General features: G+C 38.6%; 1 protein-coding gene across 4 annotated transcripts in view; it reads left to right on the top strand.

Moving 5' to 3' along the window:
* The window catches only part of PAPOLA (poly(A) polymerase alpha), a 58,438-nt gene that overhangs the window by 15,636 nt on the left and 29,927 nt on the right, over positions 1–12,875 (top strand). For all 4 annotated transcript variants that reach the window (XM_084792656.1, XM_084792654.1, XM_084792655.1 and 1 more), the window contains exons 2-11: positions 6–179; positions 1,322–1,388; positions 4,712–4,793; positions 6,462–6,571; positions 7,137–7,190; positions 8,466–8,577; positions 9,386–9,475; positions 9,567–9,705; positions 11,184–11,256; positions 12,483–12,603. In XM_084792656.1, coding sequence (XP_084648782.1) covers positions 6–179; positions 1,322–1,388; positions 4,712–4,793; positions 6,462–6,571; positions 7,137–7,190; positions 8,466–8,577; positions 9,386–9,475; positions 9,567–9,705; positions 11,184–11,256; positions 12,483–12,603 — 1,022 coding nt within the window. The remainder of the gene's footprint in view (positions 1–5; positions 180–1,321; positions 1,389–4,711; positions 4,794–6,461; positions 6,572–7,136; positions 7,191–8,465; positions 8,578–9,385; positions 9,476–9,566; positions 9,706–11,183; positions 11,257–12,482; positions 12,604–12,875) is intronic.

Below are 12,875 nucleotides of genomic sequence, written 5' to 3'. Positions count from 1 at the left end.
TTTAGTCCAGTTACAACGCAGGGATCACAACAAACGCAGCCGCCACAGAGGCACTATGGCATTACCTCTCCTATCAGCTTAGCAGCCCCCAAGGAGACTGACTGCCTACTCACACAGAAACTCATCGAGACTTTGAAGCCCTTTGGGGTTTTTGAAGAAGAAGAGGAACTGCAGCGCAGGTAAGGAGATGTGTGCATGAGCTTTAGGATGTTTATACTCAATGGATTTTGAGACATTCTCCACTCATTTAGTAGGTTAGGTTACTCTGAATCAATATGCTTGTTTCACATAAGAATGATACTTCAAGAATTTGTTTTCTAGGGCCAGGCGTGGTGGCACACGCCTTTAATCCCAGCACTTGGGAGGCAGAGGCAGGTGGATCGCTGTGAGTTTGAGGCCAGCCTGGCCTACAAAGGGAGTCCAGGACAGCCAAGGCTACACAGAGAAACCCTGTCTCAGAAAAAAAAAAAGTGTGTTCTGTAGAGAATTCTGTTTCTTTAATGATGGTTTCTTTGGGGTGAGGAGCAGAAAAGTATTAGGTTAGAGCTTAAACATTGCACATTGTAGGCATGTAGGTGCTCTTCCACTGAGCTACCTTTAGATCAATTTAACTTTTTTGATGGGACCTGGAGGTGGCTTAGAGGTTAAAAATACTGGCTGCTCTTAGGAACTTGGTTTAACTTTTAGTACCCACATGATAGTTTTCACACATCTCTAACTCCAGTTTCTGGGGCCTCCAATGCCCACTTCTGGCCTCTGTAGGCACAAGGTATGCATGTGGTACACAGACATACATGTGGGCAAAACACCTACACAAAATAAATAAATAAATAAATAAATAAATAAATAAATAAATAAAAAAAATTCTGGTGGCTCTTAGTTATAATCCAGCAGAAAAGGAAATGCTTTATCTAGTGTACCAGTGCTAATATATAACCACTGTTAAGTTTCTGATTACTTAAAAATAAAAATTTTGAGGTTGGATGTGGTGGCCCACACCTTTAATCCCAGCACTGGGGAGGCAAAGATGGGCATATTTCTCTGATTACAGGGCTAGCCTAGATTGCACAGTTAAACCAGATCCGTAAACAAGCAAACAAATAAATAAAATAAGAAATAAAATCTAATATGTATTGTAGCACATGCCTATTGCCCTGAGCACCTAGGGGTAAGAGGGAGGATTGTGAGTTCTAGGCCAGCCTGGCCTATGTAATAAGGCTTTGTCTCAAAAACAAGAACAAAAGTTAAATTTAGTAAGCCTCTTATTTATAACTTATTTTTTAGTGAATAATAAATAACTTGATAATTGCTTTATCAACAGGATTTTAATTTTGGGAAAATTAAATAACCTGGTGAAAGAATGGATAAGAGAAATCAGTGAAAGCAAGGTAAGATGATACCACAGAACCCAGTTGTTGTCTTACATCAATTGGCCTTACCTAAGTGGATTCAGTGTGTATGTATGTGTGTGTGTGTATGTGTATGTGTGTGTGTTTCCCCTGAGACAGGGTTTCTCTGTGTAGCCCTGGCTGTCCTAGACTCACTTTTTAGACCAGGTTGGCCTTGAACTCAAAGAGATCCTCCTGCCTCTGCCCCCCAAAGTGCTGGCATTAAAGACGTGTACCACCACACCTGGGTGGAAATTAGTGACTTTTTAAGAGATTTATTTATTTGTTATGTATACAGTATTTTGCTTACATATACACCTGCTTGCCAGAAGAGGAGACCAGATCTCATTATAGATGGTTGTGAACCACTGTTTGGTTGCTGGGAATTGAACTCAGGACCTTTGGAAGAACAGCCAGTCTCTTAACCTCTGAGCCATCTCTCTATATCACCCGAAATTAGCGACTTTTTAAATGTGTGTGTAGTATTTCAAAGTTGGTCCCAGTAATTGTGAAACACTGCTCTTTTTTCTGAGAATTACTTTAGGGAAGAATTCCCCTGACTAAGGTGGACATGGCACTGTTTGACAGTCCCATCAGTTGGAAGATGGAAGCAGGAGGATTGGGAGTTTGAAGTTAGCCTGGGCAGTGTTGTGATGCCCGTGTCTAATAAAAAATGAAAGTAGTTTAAAGTATTTACCATAGCCAGGCTTGATGGTGCACCCCGTTAATCTCAGCCATTGGAAGTGGAAGCAGGGGTATCTATGAGTTCAAGGCCAGCTTGGTCTACAGAGTGAGTTCCAGGACAGCCAAGGCTACACAGAGAAACTCCGTTTTGAATAACAAAACAAAACCAAAAAAGAAATCTTTACTATATTTTTTGGAATGTTCTAGGTCTGGATTCAGTCTGTACCATACTTGATAATCTCAGTTGTCTTTAAAGAAGTCCTGGATAGTTTGCTTGTGTTTCGTTTGTTTTTCATTAATTATTTTTATGTTTATGAGTGTTTTGCCTACAGGTATGCCTGTGCACCATGTGTCTGGTGATTAAAAAGGCCAGAATTGGGCATCAGATCCCGTGGAACTGCTGTTAAAGATTTTGTGAGCTGCCATGTGGTTGCTGGGAACTGAACCTGGGTCTTCTGGAAGAGCAACCAGTGCTCTTAACCTCGAAGCCATCACTAACTCCCCTTTGTTGTTTCTTCTGCCTCCTCCTCCTCTTTTCTTTGTTAAAGTTTTCAGTTTTAGATACTCAGAACACCATTGTTTAGTTATTCTGCTGGTCAGAATCTCTGGATTCATGTCACTATACTTATTCACACAATCAAGGAGCCCATTGGGAGGCTTATGGTAAACAAAAAGTGTTTCAAAGAGCTGTGTTGAATGTATTTGACCCATTTTTTTAAAAAGTTCCATAAATAGCTGTAGTTTTTCCTGTTGTAATAGAAAATGCATGCTTAATTCATATTCAGCTGAAAACATGATAGAGAAGTAAAGGAAGAAGAGGGAGAGTGAAAATTACTTGGTTTTCCAATAAATAGATAATGTTCATAAAATAGGTTTTAAACATCTGATTAAAAATTGAGCAACTGGAACATTCTAAATGGTGGGTTTTGTGTCCCACATGCTTCTTTTCTCTTTCTCTCTTTTTCTTTCTTTTCTTTTCTCTTCTTTTTTTCTTTCTTTTTTTAATTTCTGGAAAGAGTTTCTCTGTGTACCCTTGGCTTTCCTGGACTTGGCTTTGTAGACCAGGCTGGCCTCGACTCACAGTGATCCTCCTGCCTCTCCCTCCCAAGTGCTGAGATTAAAGGAGTCTGCCACCACTTTCGGCTTGCTTAAGTGTTTTTAATCATTGAGGTTGGTTGGTACTTGCCTTGTGTAGGAAGCATGCGTTTTTTGAGAACTTTTTCTTAGAATCCTAAAGACCCTAGTCAAGTAGACAAAGCCACAACTGATTTGTATTTTGACACAGGGTTTTAATATGCAGCCCGGGTGGACTTTGGACTTGGTGCCCTGGGTCTAGTGATGACTTTGCTTGTGTCTTCCTGGTTCTGGGAGTACAGTTGTTTGCTACCACTGCTGGTCAAAACCTCTTGGTTTTTATGTGAAACTAGGCCTCCCTTGTCTTTTCAGACAAGGTTTCAGGTAGTCCAGATTGCCCTTGACCTTCCACCTCCTCGGAGCTTTACAGTGTTGGGTTATAAACTATGCTGGGATTGCAGGGAGTGTACCATGCCTGTCTTGTTGGGCAGTTTTGTTCTTTCCTCCAGGGACTGGAGGACTTGATTAAGTTTCTTGAACCAGTGCTCCTTTCATTTGGTATTTTAGTAAACAGGTAGAACAGAGGCTTTGTATTTAACATTCATCTATGTTCAGCATTAGACTTCACTATCAGCTTCCTCTGCCCATTTCTCTGCTGTTGGTTGTCTTCACCTCTGTGTCTGTCTAAATTGCACAAATGAGACACAATATACATTATTGTTTGCCTGAGTTTGGCTGATTTTGCTTAACATGATCTTTGGTTCCCTCCATTTTCATCCAAAAGACTAAATGCATGCACATGTACACCTGCCTTTCTTTCTTTTTTTTGGTTTTTTGGTTTTGATTTTTCAAGACAGGGTTTCTCTGTGTAGCCTTGGCTGTCTTGGACTCGCTTTGTAAACTGGGCTGGGAGTAATCCACTTGCCTCTGCCTCCCTGAGTGCTGGGATTATAGGCATGCAGTTAAAGATTTATTTATTATTTATACAGTGCTCTGCCTACATATGTGCATGCACACCAGAAAAGGGCACCAGGTCTCACTGTAGATGGTTGTGAGCTACCATGTGGTTGCTGGGAATTGAACTCAGGACTTCTGGAAGAACAGCCAGTGCTCTTAACCTCTGAGCCACCTTTCCAGCCCCGTATTTGTGTGTGTGTGTGTGTGTTTTGTTTGTTTTTTGTTTTTAGGTTTGAGTATCTATCTGTCTATCTATCTATCTATTGATATAAAGCTGAGGATGACCTTGAATTTTGATCCTCTTTCTACCACCTCCTGAGTGCTAAAGATTACAGGTGTGTGCCGCCATCCCAGTGTTAACGTAGTGCTGCTGTCAGCCCAGGACTCCATGAGTGCTAGGTAGATGCTCTGCAATATGAACCCTATCCCTTTACTTTTGTAAAGTACATCATCAATAACATTTTTATAATTCCAGGATTTGGGAGTAACAAACAAAAAGCCAGAAAGAACACCCTCCCTCCATCATCAAATAACAACTCAGAAATAAGTTGTGCCATTTGAATTGGTTTCCCTGATGCTTTACTGATATCCATTATTTTGTTAAACAGAACCTTCCACAATCTGTAATTGAAAATGTTGGAGGAAAAATTTTTACATTTGGATCTTACAGACTAGGAGTACATACGAAAGGTAGGTGATATTTTGCTTATTTTGAGCTAGTAGAACTTTTATTTCTTAAGATTATGACAGGTTTTAGTGAATCATTCTCAAGCTTTGGTTAGTATGGAAGCAAGAATCCTTAAAGAGTCTTAAATTCTTCAGAAAAGATCATACAGATGTCTATACCCGATGTCTGTAATGCCGTACAGTAATAAGCTCAGTTTACCAGTGGAGTAAGCCATCTTTTTTATTTCAAATAGCACTTAGCTGGCTGCCTCATTGGAAAGTGCAAGTGCAGAGCAGCTCCTGTTAGGGTTTATGGACCGTTCTCTATAGATTCTTTCTTCCTTTCTGAAGAGTATCACTGGGTTTGAGAAGAAAGTGCCAAGGTTCTAAGAAAGTTTTGTCACTCTCTTTGTCTTCATTTCTTTATTGTAGATACATTGTAAAATGCAGCCTAGCCAATAATCAAACCAGTGTGTTATAGCTACTGGTGATCACATTGAATATTTACTTAAAAACCTTATTTTTTGTCTGTGTATGGATTTTTTTGTCTGCTTATTTGCATGTGTGTATATATGTTTGTGTGTGTGTATGTATGTATGTATGTATGTATGTGTATCATGTGTGATACACGTGTGATACCTGCAGAAGCTAGAAGAGGGCATTGAATTATTTTGATCTGGAATTTAAACAACTAATGTGACCTGCCATGTGGGTACTTGGAACCCATCTGGAGTGCTCTGCCAGTTTTTTTGTTTTTTGTTTGTTTGTTTGTTTGTTTGTTTTTTTGCCAGCTTGGTCTATAGAGGAAGTTCCAGGACAGCCAGGGCTACACAGAGAAGCCCTGTCTTGAAAACTCTGAGCTCCTTTGTGTAGCCCTGGATGTCCTGGCACTCTTTTTGTAGACTGCCCTTCAACTCAGAGATTGACTTGCCTCTGCCTTCCAAGCGCTGGGATTAAAGGTATGCAGCACCACTGGGCTTAATTTTACTCTCAACAACTAGAAGTTAGAATTTTAGAAAAGGCAGGGAGAACCAGTGTATACAGCTCATGTAGAAGAGATCATTTAAAAATTTTTCGAATTAAGGTTTCTCTCTTGTGTAGTCTTGCCTGTCCTGGACTCGCTTTGTAAACCAGACTGGCCTTGAATTCAGAGATCCATCTGCTTCTGTTTCTTCAAGAGCTGGAATTGTAGGCCCTGGGTGAGATCACACTCTTAAGCCAGAATGAATATGTTCTAAGGTGTCTCCCCTGTAGGACTGTGTATGCCTTGGTACTCTGCTCTCTCTGTCTCATTGCTCATGTAATATGTTTATTTTTAATATGTCCTGTGTGCTTTGTAGTGCTCTGCAGGTCACTTTGAGTATGAACCTAGTTTTGAGCATTGACCTCATTCAGTGGACATTTCTCTATTCAAAATTTTAGTTTTAATACTTTGAGCAGAGACGCCGTGAGCACCAGTGCAAAAGACATAAAGGAAAATTGGTTTGTTTAGTAATGAAATGAAGACCATGCATAAGTGCTTTCCAGGAAAGACCTGGCTCACTCTTGTTTTGACTTTATGGAGTCCACTTATTTTAAATACAGCATGCCTGAAGAAAACCATGCTCATCATTTAGCTCATCAAACAATATCAAATACTGTATTGATAAGAGACAGTCTTTGTACCACTGTGTGATGTTTTTTTTTTTTAAGGTGCTGATATTGATGCATTGTGTGTTGCACCAAGACATGTTGATCGAAGTGACTTTTTCACCTCATTCTATGAGAAATTGAAATTACAAGAAGAAGTAAAAGACTTAAGAGTATGTAAATATTGGGGCAAGAGATGAAGAGTGTAAAAATGCTATTTAGTACGTTGAGAGAAATTTATATTACAGACAGAGGAATCACTTAATTGAGCTGACTGATTTGCCAAGCTATTTTAAACACTCAGCATGCATTTGCCTTTGTATTTTACAATAAAACTAGAATAACAAACATGTAAGTTCCTTAGAAATTATGAAATAGAAACAAGCACAGCAAATAATCTATGACTAGCTACATTCCTCATGATAGAAATGGAGTATTTTGAACCTCAGAACTTATTTTTGTTGAGCTGTATGCTAAACTATGTTCAGTTTCAAGTGCCATGTTTTTTTAAAAAAGTAGCAGTAGTAGTCACATGTAGCATGCCTGTATTCCTGGCATTTGGGAAGTAGAGACAGGAAGATCAGGAAGTTCAGGGTATTCTCAGCTAGTATGTGTGGTCTGTTGGAGGCCAGCCTGTACTCAGACCCTAGCTCAGACAGACAGTAAAAAGGTAGTGGATGTGTTTAGTGTGGGCTGATGGTGAAGTTTTGAGAACTAAACTTGTTCACTTTCTCACAGGCTGTTGAAGAGGCATTTGTACCTGTTATCAAACTCTGTTTTGATGGAATAGAGGTAAGGCCTACTCCCAGACAGCTGCTTTTGGTATGGACTATCCTGAATTTTTGTCAGTTTAGATAAAAAATTGATTGCTAGGAAGACGTTGAGTTGGTTGATACTAATATATATATATTTTTCCCTTTTGGTCACGGAAAGGGGTGCCTTTTCTTTGTAGAATATATGTCCTAGGTTCTTTTCAACACCAAGTGGAATTATGAGCTGAAGCAAAGGACTTAGGATGGGAAGCTGCTGCAGAGCAGCGCTGTGGTAGTTTCTTCCCATGGGAACTTTGTGTTCTGGGTCAGGCAATATCCCAGAGTCTGCTTTTGCAAGTAGCCTTTCTCTTTGGGTTCATTTACATAAATACAGATAAATAAAAGATAGAGGCTGTGTGAGCTGACCTCACTTAAAGCACCTTGTTTTGTTATTCTTGTTTTATTTTTTTCTGTTTCCTTCGAGACAGGATTTCTCTGTGTAGCCTTGGCTGTCTTGAACTCACTTTGTAGACCTGCCTCTGCCTCCCAAGTCCTGGGGTTAAAGGTGTGCGCCACCACACTAGACCACTTAAATTACTTTGACAGGAGAGCTAGTGCCCAACCCTCGTGTTTTAGAGCACAGAAAGCTGTTGCCACAGAACTTGTTTCTTAGTTACTTTACTTATATTGTAAAATTAATAGTGCCCTGATTATAATATTCTAATTATAAAACTTGAGATACTGGAAGAATAGTAACTTGCTGCTGGCTTTTTGAATGTAGTTGCAGGAGGAGTTTTTAGAATTGCTATATAAGATACCTAATTTTTGTGAAAGGTTGAACTATTGGTTTCAATAAGTAGGCAAGAATGATAACTAAATATTAAAAGCCAGTATTTAAATATAAAGATATCTGTATTTAAAATATAAGGTAACATCCATTACCTACTATTTTTTTAATGTGAAAATAAGTATGTGAGCTCCTTTCTGAGCTTAGGGTGAGTATATCTGCCTCATATTTTGTCCCTGTAAGTATGGAGGCATCTTGCAGCTCCTACAGATGCTAAGCCTAATGTTAATTCTAGTGTTTTTGTGTAGCAAAGTCTTACTGGTTGAAATGACATGTACTATTTTACATTCTATTTCATATCACCATGTGATTAATATGCCTGTGTCTGCAGTGTGGGCTTCTTGTGAGGCCGTTGTAGCTATTGCAGTGTTTTTGGTTGATGAGAGGGCTTTAAGAATTTTTTATTAATAGAAATGCCTTAAGATTAGTTTGACAGATATGGAATGTTAGATTTTATTTTTGTTTTAGATTGATATTTTGTTTGCAAGATTAGCACTGCAGACTATTCCAGAAGATTTGGACCTACGAGATGACAGTCTGCTTAAAAACCTAGATATAAGATGCATAAGAAGCCTTAATGGTATGTAAAAGCCTGCTTCTTTTTGTGAAGTTGGATGGCTTTTTATCAAATAGTAAATAACAGTTTTTAAAAATGTATGCTTTGTAATGAAGGTTTTTATAGTCAGTGTAAATGCATAATGAATGTAATAAAACATTCTTTACTTGATAGACTATAGAGTAGTGTCTGCTAGTTTATTTGCTCACCGATGACCTTACTTTTCCCTGTTAATTAATGGTATTTGATATCCTTAAAAAGATTAACATTTGTAATGCTGCTAGTGATTGAGGTTTTACTGTGTAGCTCCCATTAATTTGCACTTGATAGTTGCTTTATAATATTATCAAATAAGTGAAAAGAGTTGTTTGTTTGTTTGAGACAAAGTTTTTCTCTGTAGCCTTGGCTGTCCTGGACTCCCTTTATAGACCAGGCTGGCCTTGAACTCACAGCAATCTGTCTGCCTCTGCCTCCCTGAGTGCTGGGATTAAAGGTGTGCACCACCATGCCCAGTTGGGGCTTTCTCTTTCAAAAAGTATTAGGATAGCTTATTACAGTGCTTTGGGGAGCTATTGGAAGCTTAGGTGGACTAATTCCTCGGGGCATCTAGACAGGAAAGAGTTTCAATATGAGCTGCAAGTTTGAGAGGAGGCAGACTACTGTTAGTTCTGGTTTAGCATGGTGCTTGGGATAGGCCTTTTTAACTACTGAGTTCACATACTTGTTCTGCCAAATAAGGTCTCAGTTTGAGGATAGTCTTAGAAAATTGAGTGGCACTATCATAATATCTTTGATGGCTTAATGTTCTGTTTCTCTCACTCCTGTTAATCAGGTTGCAGGGTAACCGATGAGATTTTACATCTAGTACCAAACATTGACAACTTCAGGTTAACTCTGAGAGCCATCAAACTGTGGGCCAAACGTGAGTTCAGAATTTGTTGGCTAGCTTATTAAAAACATTTAAGCTCTTTATCAACACTAACTTAATCTTTTTGCTTTTCCCTTATCAACAGGGCACAACATCTATTCCAATATATTAGGTTTCCTCGGTGGTGTTTCCTGGGCTATGCTAGTAGCAAGAACTTGCCAGCTTTATCCAAATGCAATAGCATCAACTCTTGTACATAAATTTTTCTTGGTATTTTCTAAATGGTATGTTTTTAGATTATATTACAATAAAATTGATTGTAGACACTGAAGTTTAGTCTTATTTCTATGACATTTCCACAGCTGGTTTCAGATTCCAATTTTAGTTTGTGGGCTGAGGGTGTAGCTCAGTGTTAGAATGCTTGCCTGACACGCACAGGCCTTGTGTTCATTCACCAGTGCTGCCAAAAACCCAACAAGCTTTAGTTCAAGATAACAGCTACCATGTTGGGAAGAGACATTGTATATGAAAAGACAAACCTTAACTCGCTGTTTCTTTTCCCCAAATCTGCCAGGATCATAAGGCAGATAAAACCTCTGCTATTTGTGTGAGCCTACCCTCCAAATAAACTCTGAACTTTAGCTACTCTATGTGTGCTGAGATCTGATGCGTTAATAGGTTGGGTAGAACTTACACACACACCACTACTTTCGATCTGAATGTTTCGTAATCCATAGGCTATTGTTTTTGTGATTGCTTTACTTTTTACTTTAATTTTTTTCCATTAATTTTCATTACTGTTCATTATTTTGACAAGACCTTAAAGGTGTCACTTTTATGAGAAAGTTTTAAAAATATATTAAGTGGCTGAAAAATGTAGTCACTGGATCCTTTGAGACTCATTGTTAGCCCAGGATAGAGCTATTAAAGTTTCCTAATCAAGATGTGCATGGTGATAAAATTTGATTTTTAAAAAGTCTGAGACACTGCCAGTTTGTTCTGGTTACCTTGACCCCAAAAGTTAGAGTTTTAATCTAATTATCTTTCATATTCCCTACTCCTTCCTTTCTTCCATGTGAAAAAAAGAATGGATCCTTTGTAGTCATTTTGCAGCAGTTAGATTACGTGGATTTAGTTTCTAGCTGCGCATCTTCCCAGTATGGTTGTGTTGCTTTGCCTTTGTCATGTAGAGTGAGCTGTAAAGAGATTAGACTTAGAGCTTCTCGTAAGGCAACACACAAACATTTCTAGTAGGTCAGCTTGATTTATACTAAGCAAAGCAAACATTTTTCATCTGTATAACTGACTGAAGTAGCATGAGTATATTTATATGACTGTACCATGTATAGAGTAATAGATTGCCCTTGTTGACTTTTACAGTTATTTCTAGCATTTGACTATAGTCAGAAATAGCTTCTCATGCACGTGGATGGAATTAGTATAAAGGCAGGATTTTTTTCTCTGAATGGGATTAATCTTTTTAAAGGTTGAGGGTAAATAACACATTAGATGTCTCAAGACAGTGCTTCTTTATTTGAATAGTGCTTTATCAGAGCAGACGTTTGACATGAGTTTGAGAAAGCTAACAAATGGTTTAATTTTATAGAGGAATATAACGTCAAAAGAAAGGATCTGAGAGGCTATGGTGTATATGCCAAATGAGTGAAGTAGGGTCACATTCACGAATGCTGTATGTTTAACAGAGTACGTTTAGATGCTAATGTCCAGTAGTCTTATCAAGTGCTACAATCTTTTTGAACAGGGAATGGCCAAATCCAGTGCTATTGAAACAGCCTGAAGAATGCAATCTTAATTTGCCTGTGTGGGACCCAAGGGTTAGTGTATTATTTTTTCCCCTACAAATTCACACTGTTCAATAACAAAAGTCACCTGCATAAACCTCAAGGAGGCTGTCCAGTCCTTACAAATGAGTGGATGCACCCATATTACACTTGTTATAGTTGACCTGCTCTCTAATTGTCCTCTGGTGTGAGAACTGTAATGATGTACCCTGTAAACCACATTTAATTGTACACAGTTGATACAGATTTCACTAACAACTTATTCCATAGAACTATCTTGTAAGTCATAGTTGTGTGGGAGTTTGTGCTTAAAAAAAAAAATAAAGGATACTAAAAATCCCTGTATATTTTTTTATTTGAACTAAGTAGTTTGTTAAAATTGGCTTGTTCTAGAAAGCTCTTGCATAATATTTCTATATAGCATATGACTCCTAAGCAGTACTGCAGTGACCTTGCTCTAATTGTAAAATTGGTTTAGATGTTTAAGAGATGCAGAAGTGGATCGGTTAAAGGAAGAGCATTCGTTTTGTTGAGAAGTTACAGAGCATTTACACTTTTTAGAATTAAGTAACATTAGCTTTATGAGTTGATAAAAGGAATTAACTTGAATCAAAACTGTAGTTCTTTGAGATTATAATTTTTAAAAATTTATTTTTTCCAATATCAAAACCTTTTAAGTTCTGTTGGGGTCTGCCCCAAGCTGAGTGCTTTCAAGTTGCCTAAGCCTCAAGGTGGTTAAGAGAGAGTGTGAGTTGTAGTTGCCGCTGTGGGGATGGACCACTTAGTGTACAGACAAGCAGTTACTCAGTCATTCTGTTGTCTCCCCAGCCCAGAGCTGTTCTACCCTGTGGTAATGTGCTAAAGCTGAAAGCTGGAAGGTCAGTCCCATCTTGTTTAAAGTGAGTTTTATAAGGACACTAACGAAAGTGTAGTTCTGTAGGCACCCTCATTTATTCTGCTGAATTCAGAAAAGCAGTAGATTTGCAAGTACATCTTTCTGTTATGCTTTGTTTTTGCCTAGCAGGTGCACACAGTCAGGTTGCAAGGTAGTCCCACCTCCAGCATGGGAACAGACTGTTGCCTATATCTTCCGTTCTGTAAAAAGCTTCTGTTATAAATCTCCTGACAAGTTTTTTATTTCTCACCTCCAGCTATGAATGAAGTAAAATGTAATCATTGGTTCAGTTTAACAAGGGGTAAAGTCCAAGTATCTGTTGTATATGTACTTGAAGAAACTGATTGGCTGTTGTTGTATGTAGGTAAACCCCAGTGATAGGTACCATCTTATGCCTATAATTACACCAGCATACCCACAACAGAACTCCACGTACAATGTGTCCGTTTCAACACGGATGGTCATGGTTGAGGAGTTTAAGCAAGGTAAGTGTTTCTGCTTCTGCTTACTTTATACACAAAGGGTCTGCCTGCTGTTTCAGACCCAATAGTTAGCTAGTTGTGCAATTTAACTTAATTGCCAAGCTGGATTTGTGCATTTATTTTTGGTTACATACTGAAGAGTAATCAGCAGCGATCTAAGCAGTTGACTATGACAGTATGTTAGAAAGCGAAGCAACACTGAAAGACTTGGACATTATGGCTTGGGTCAGGGCTCTGTCAGAGCCTTATAACATCAGAGCTGATGCCATTTCGTC

This window comes from Acomys minous (assembly GCF_964271855.1).
Source record: "Acomys minous genome assembly, chromosome: 8".
Lineage (NCBI taxonomy): Eukaryota > Metazoa > Chordata > Mammalia > Rodentia > Muridae > Acomys > Acomys minous.
This window is presented reverse-complemented; position numbering and strand designations above follow the sequence as displayed.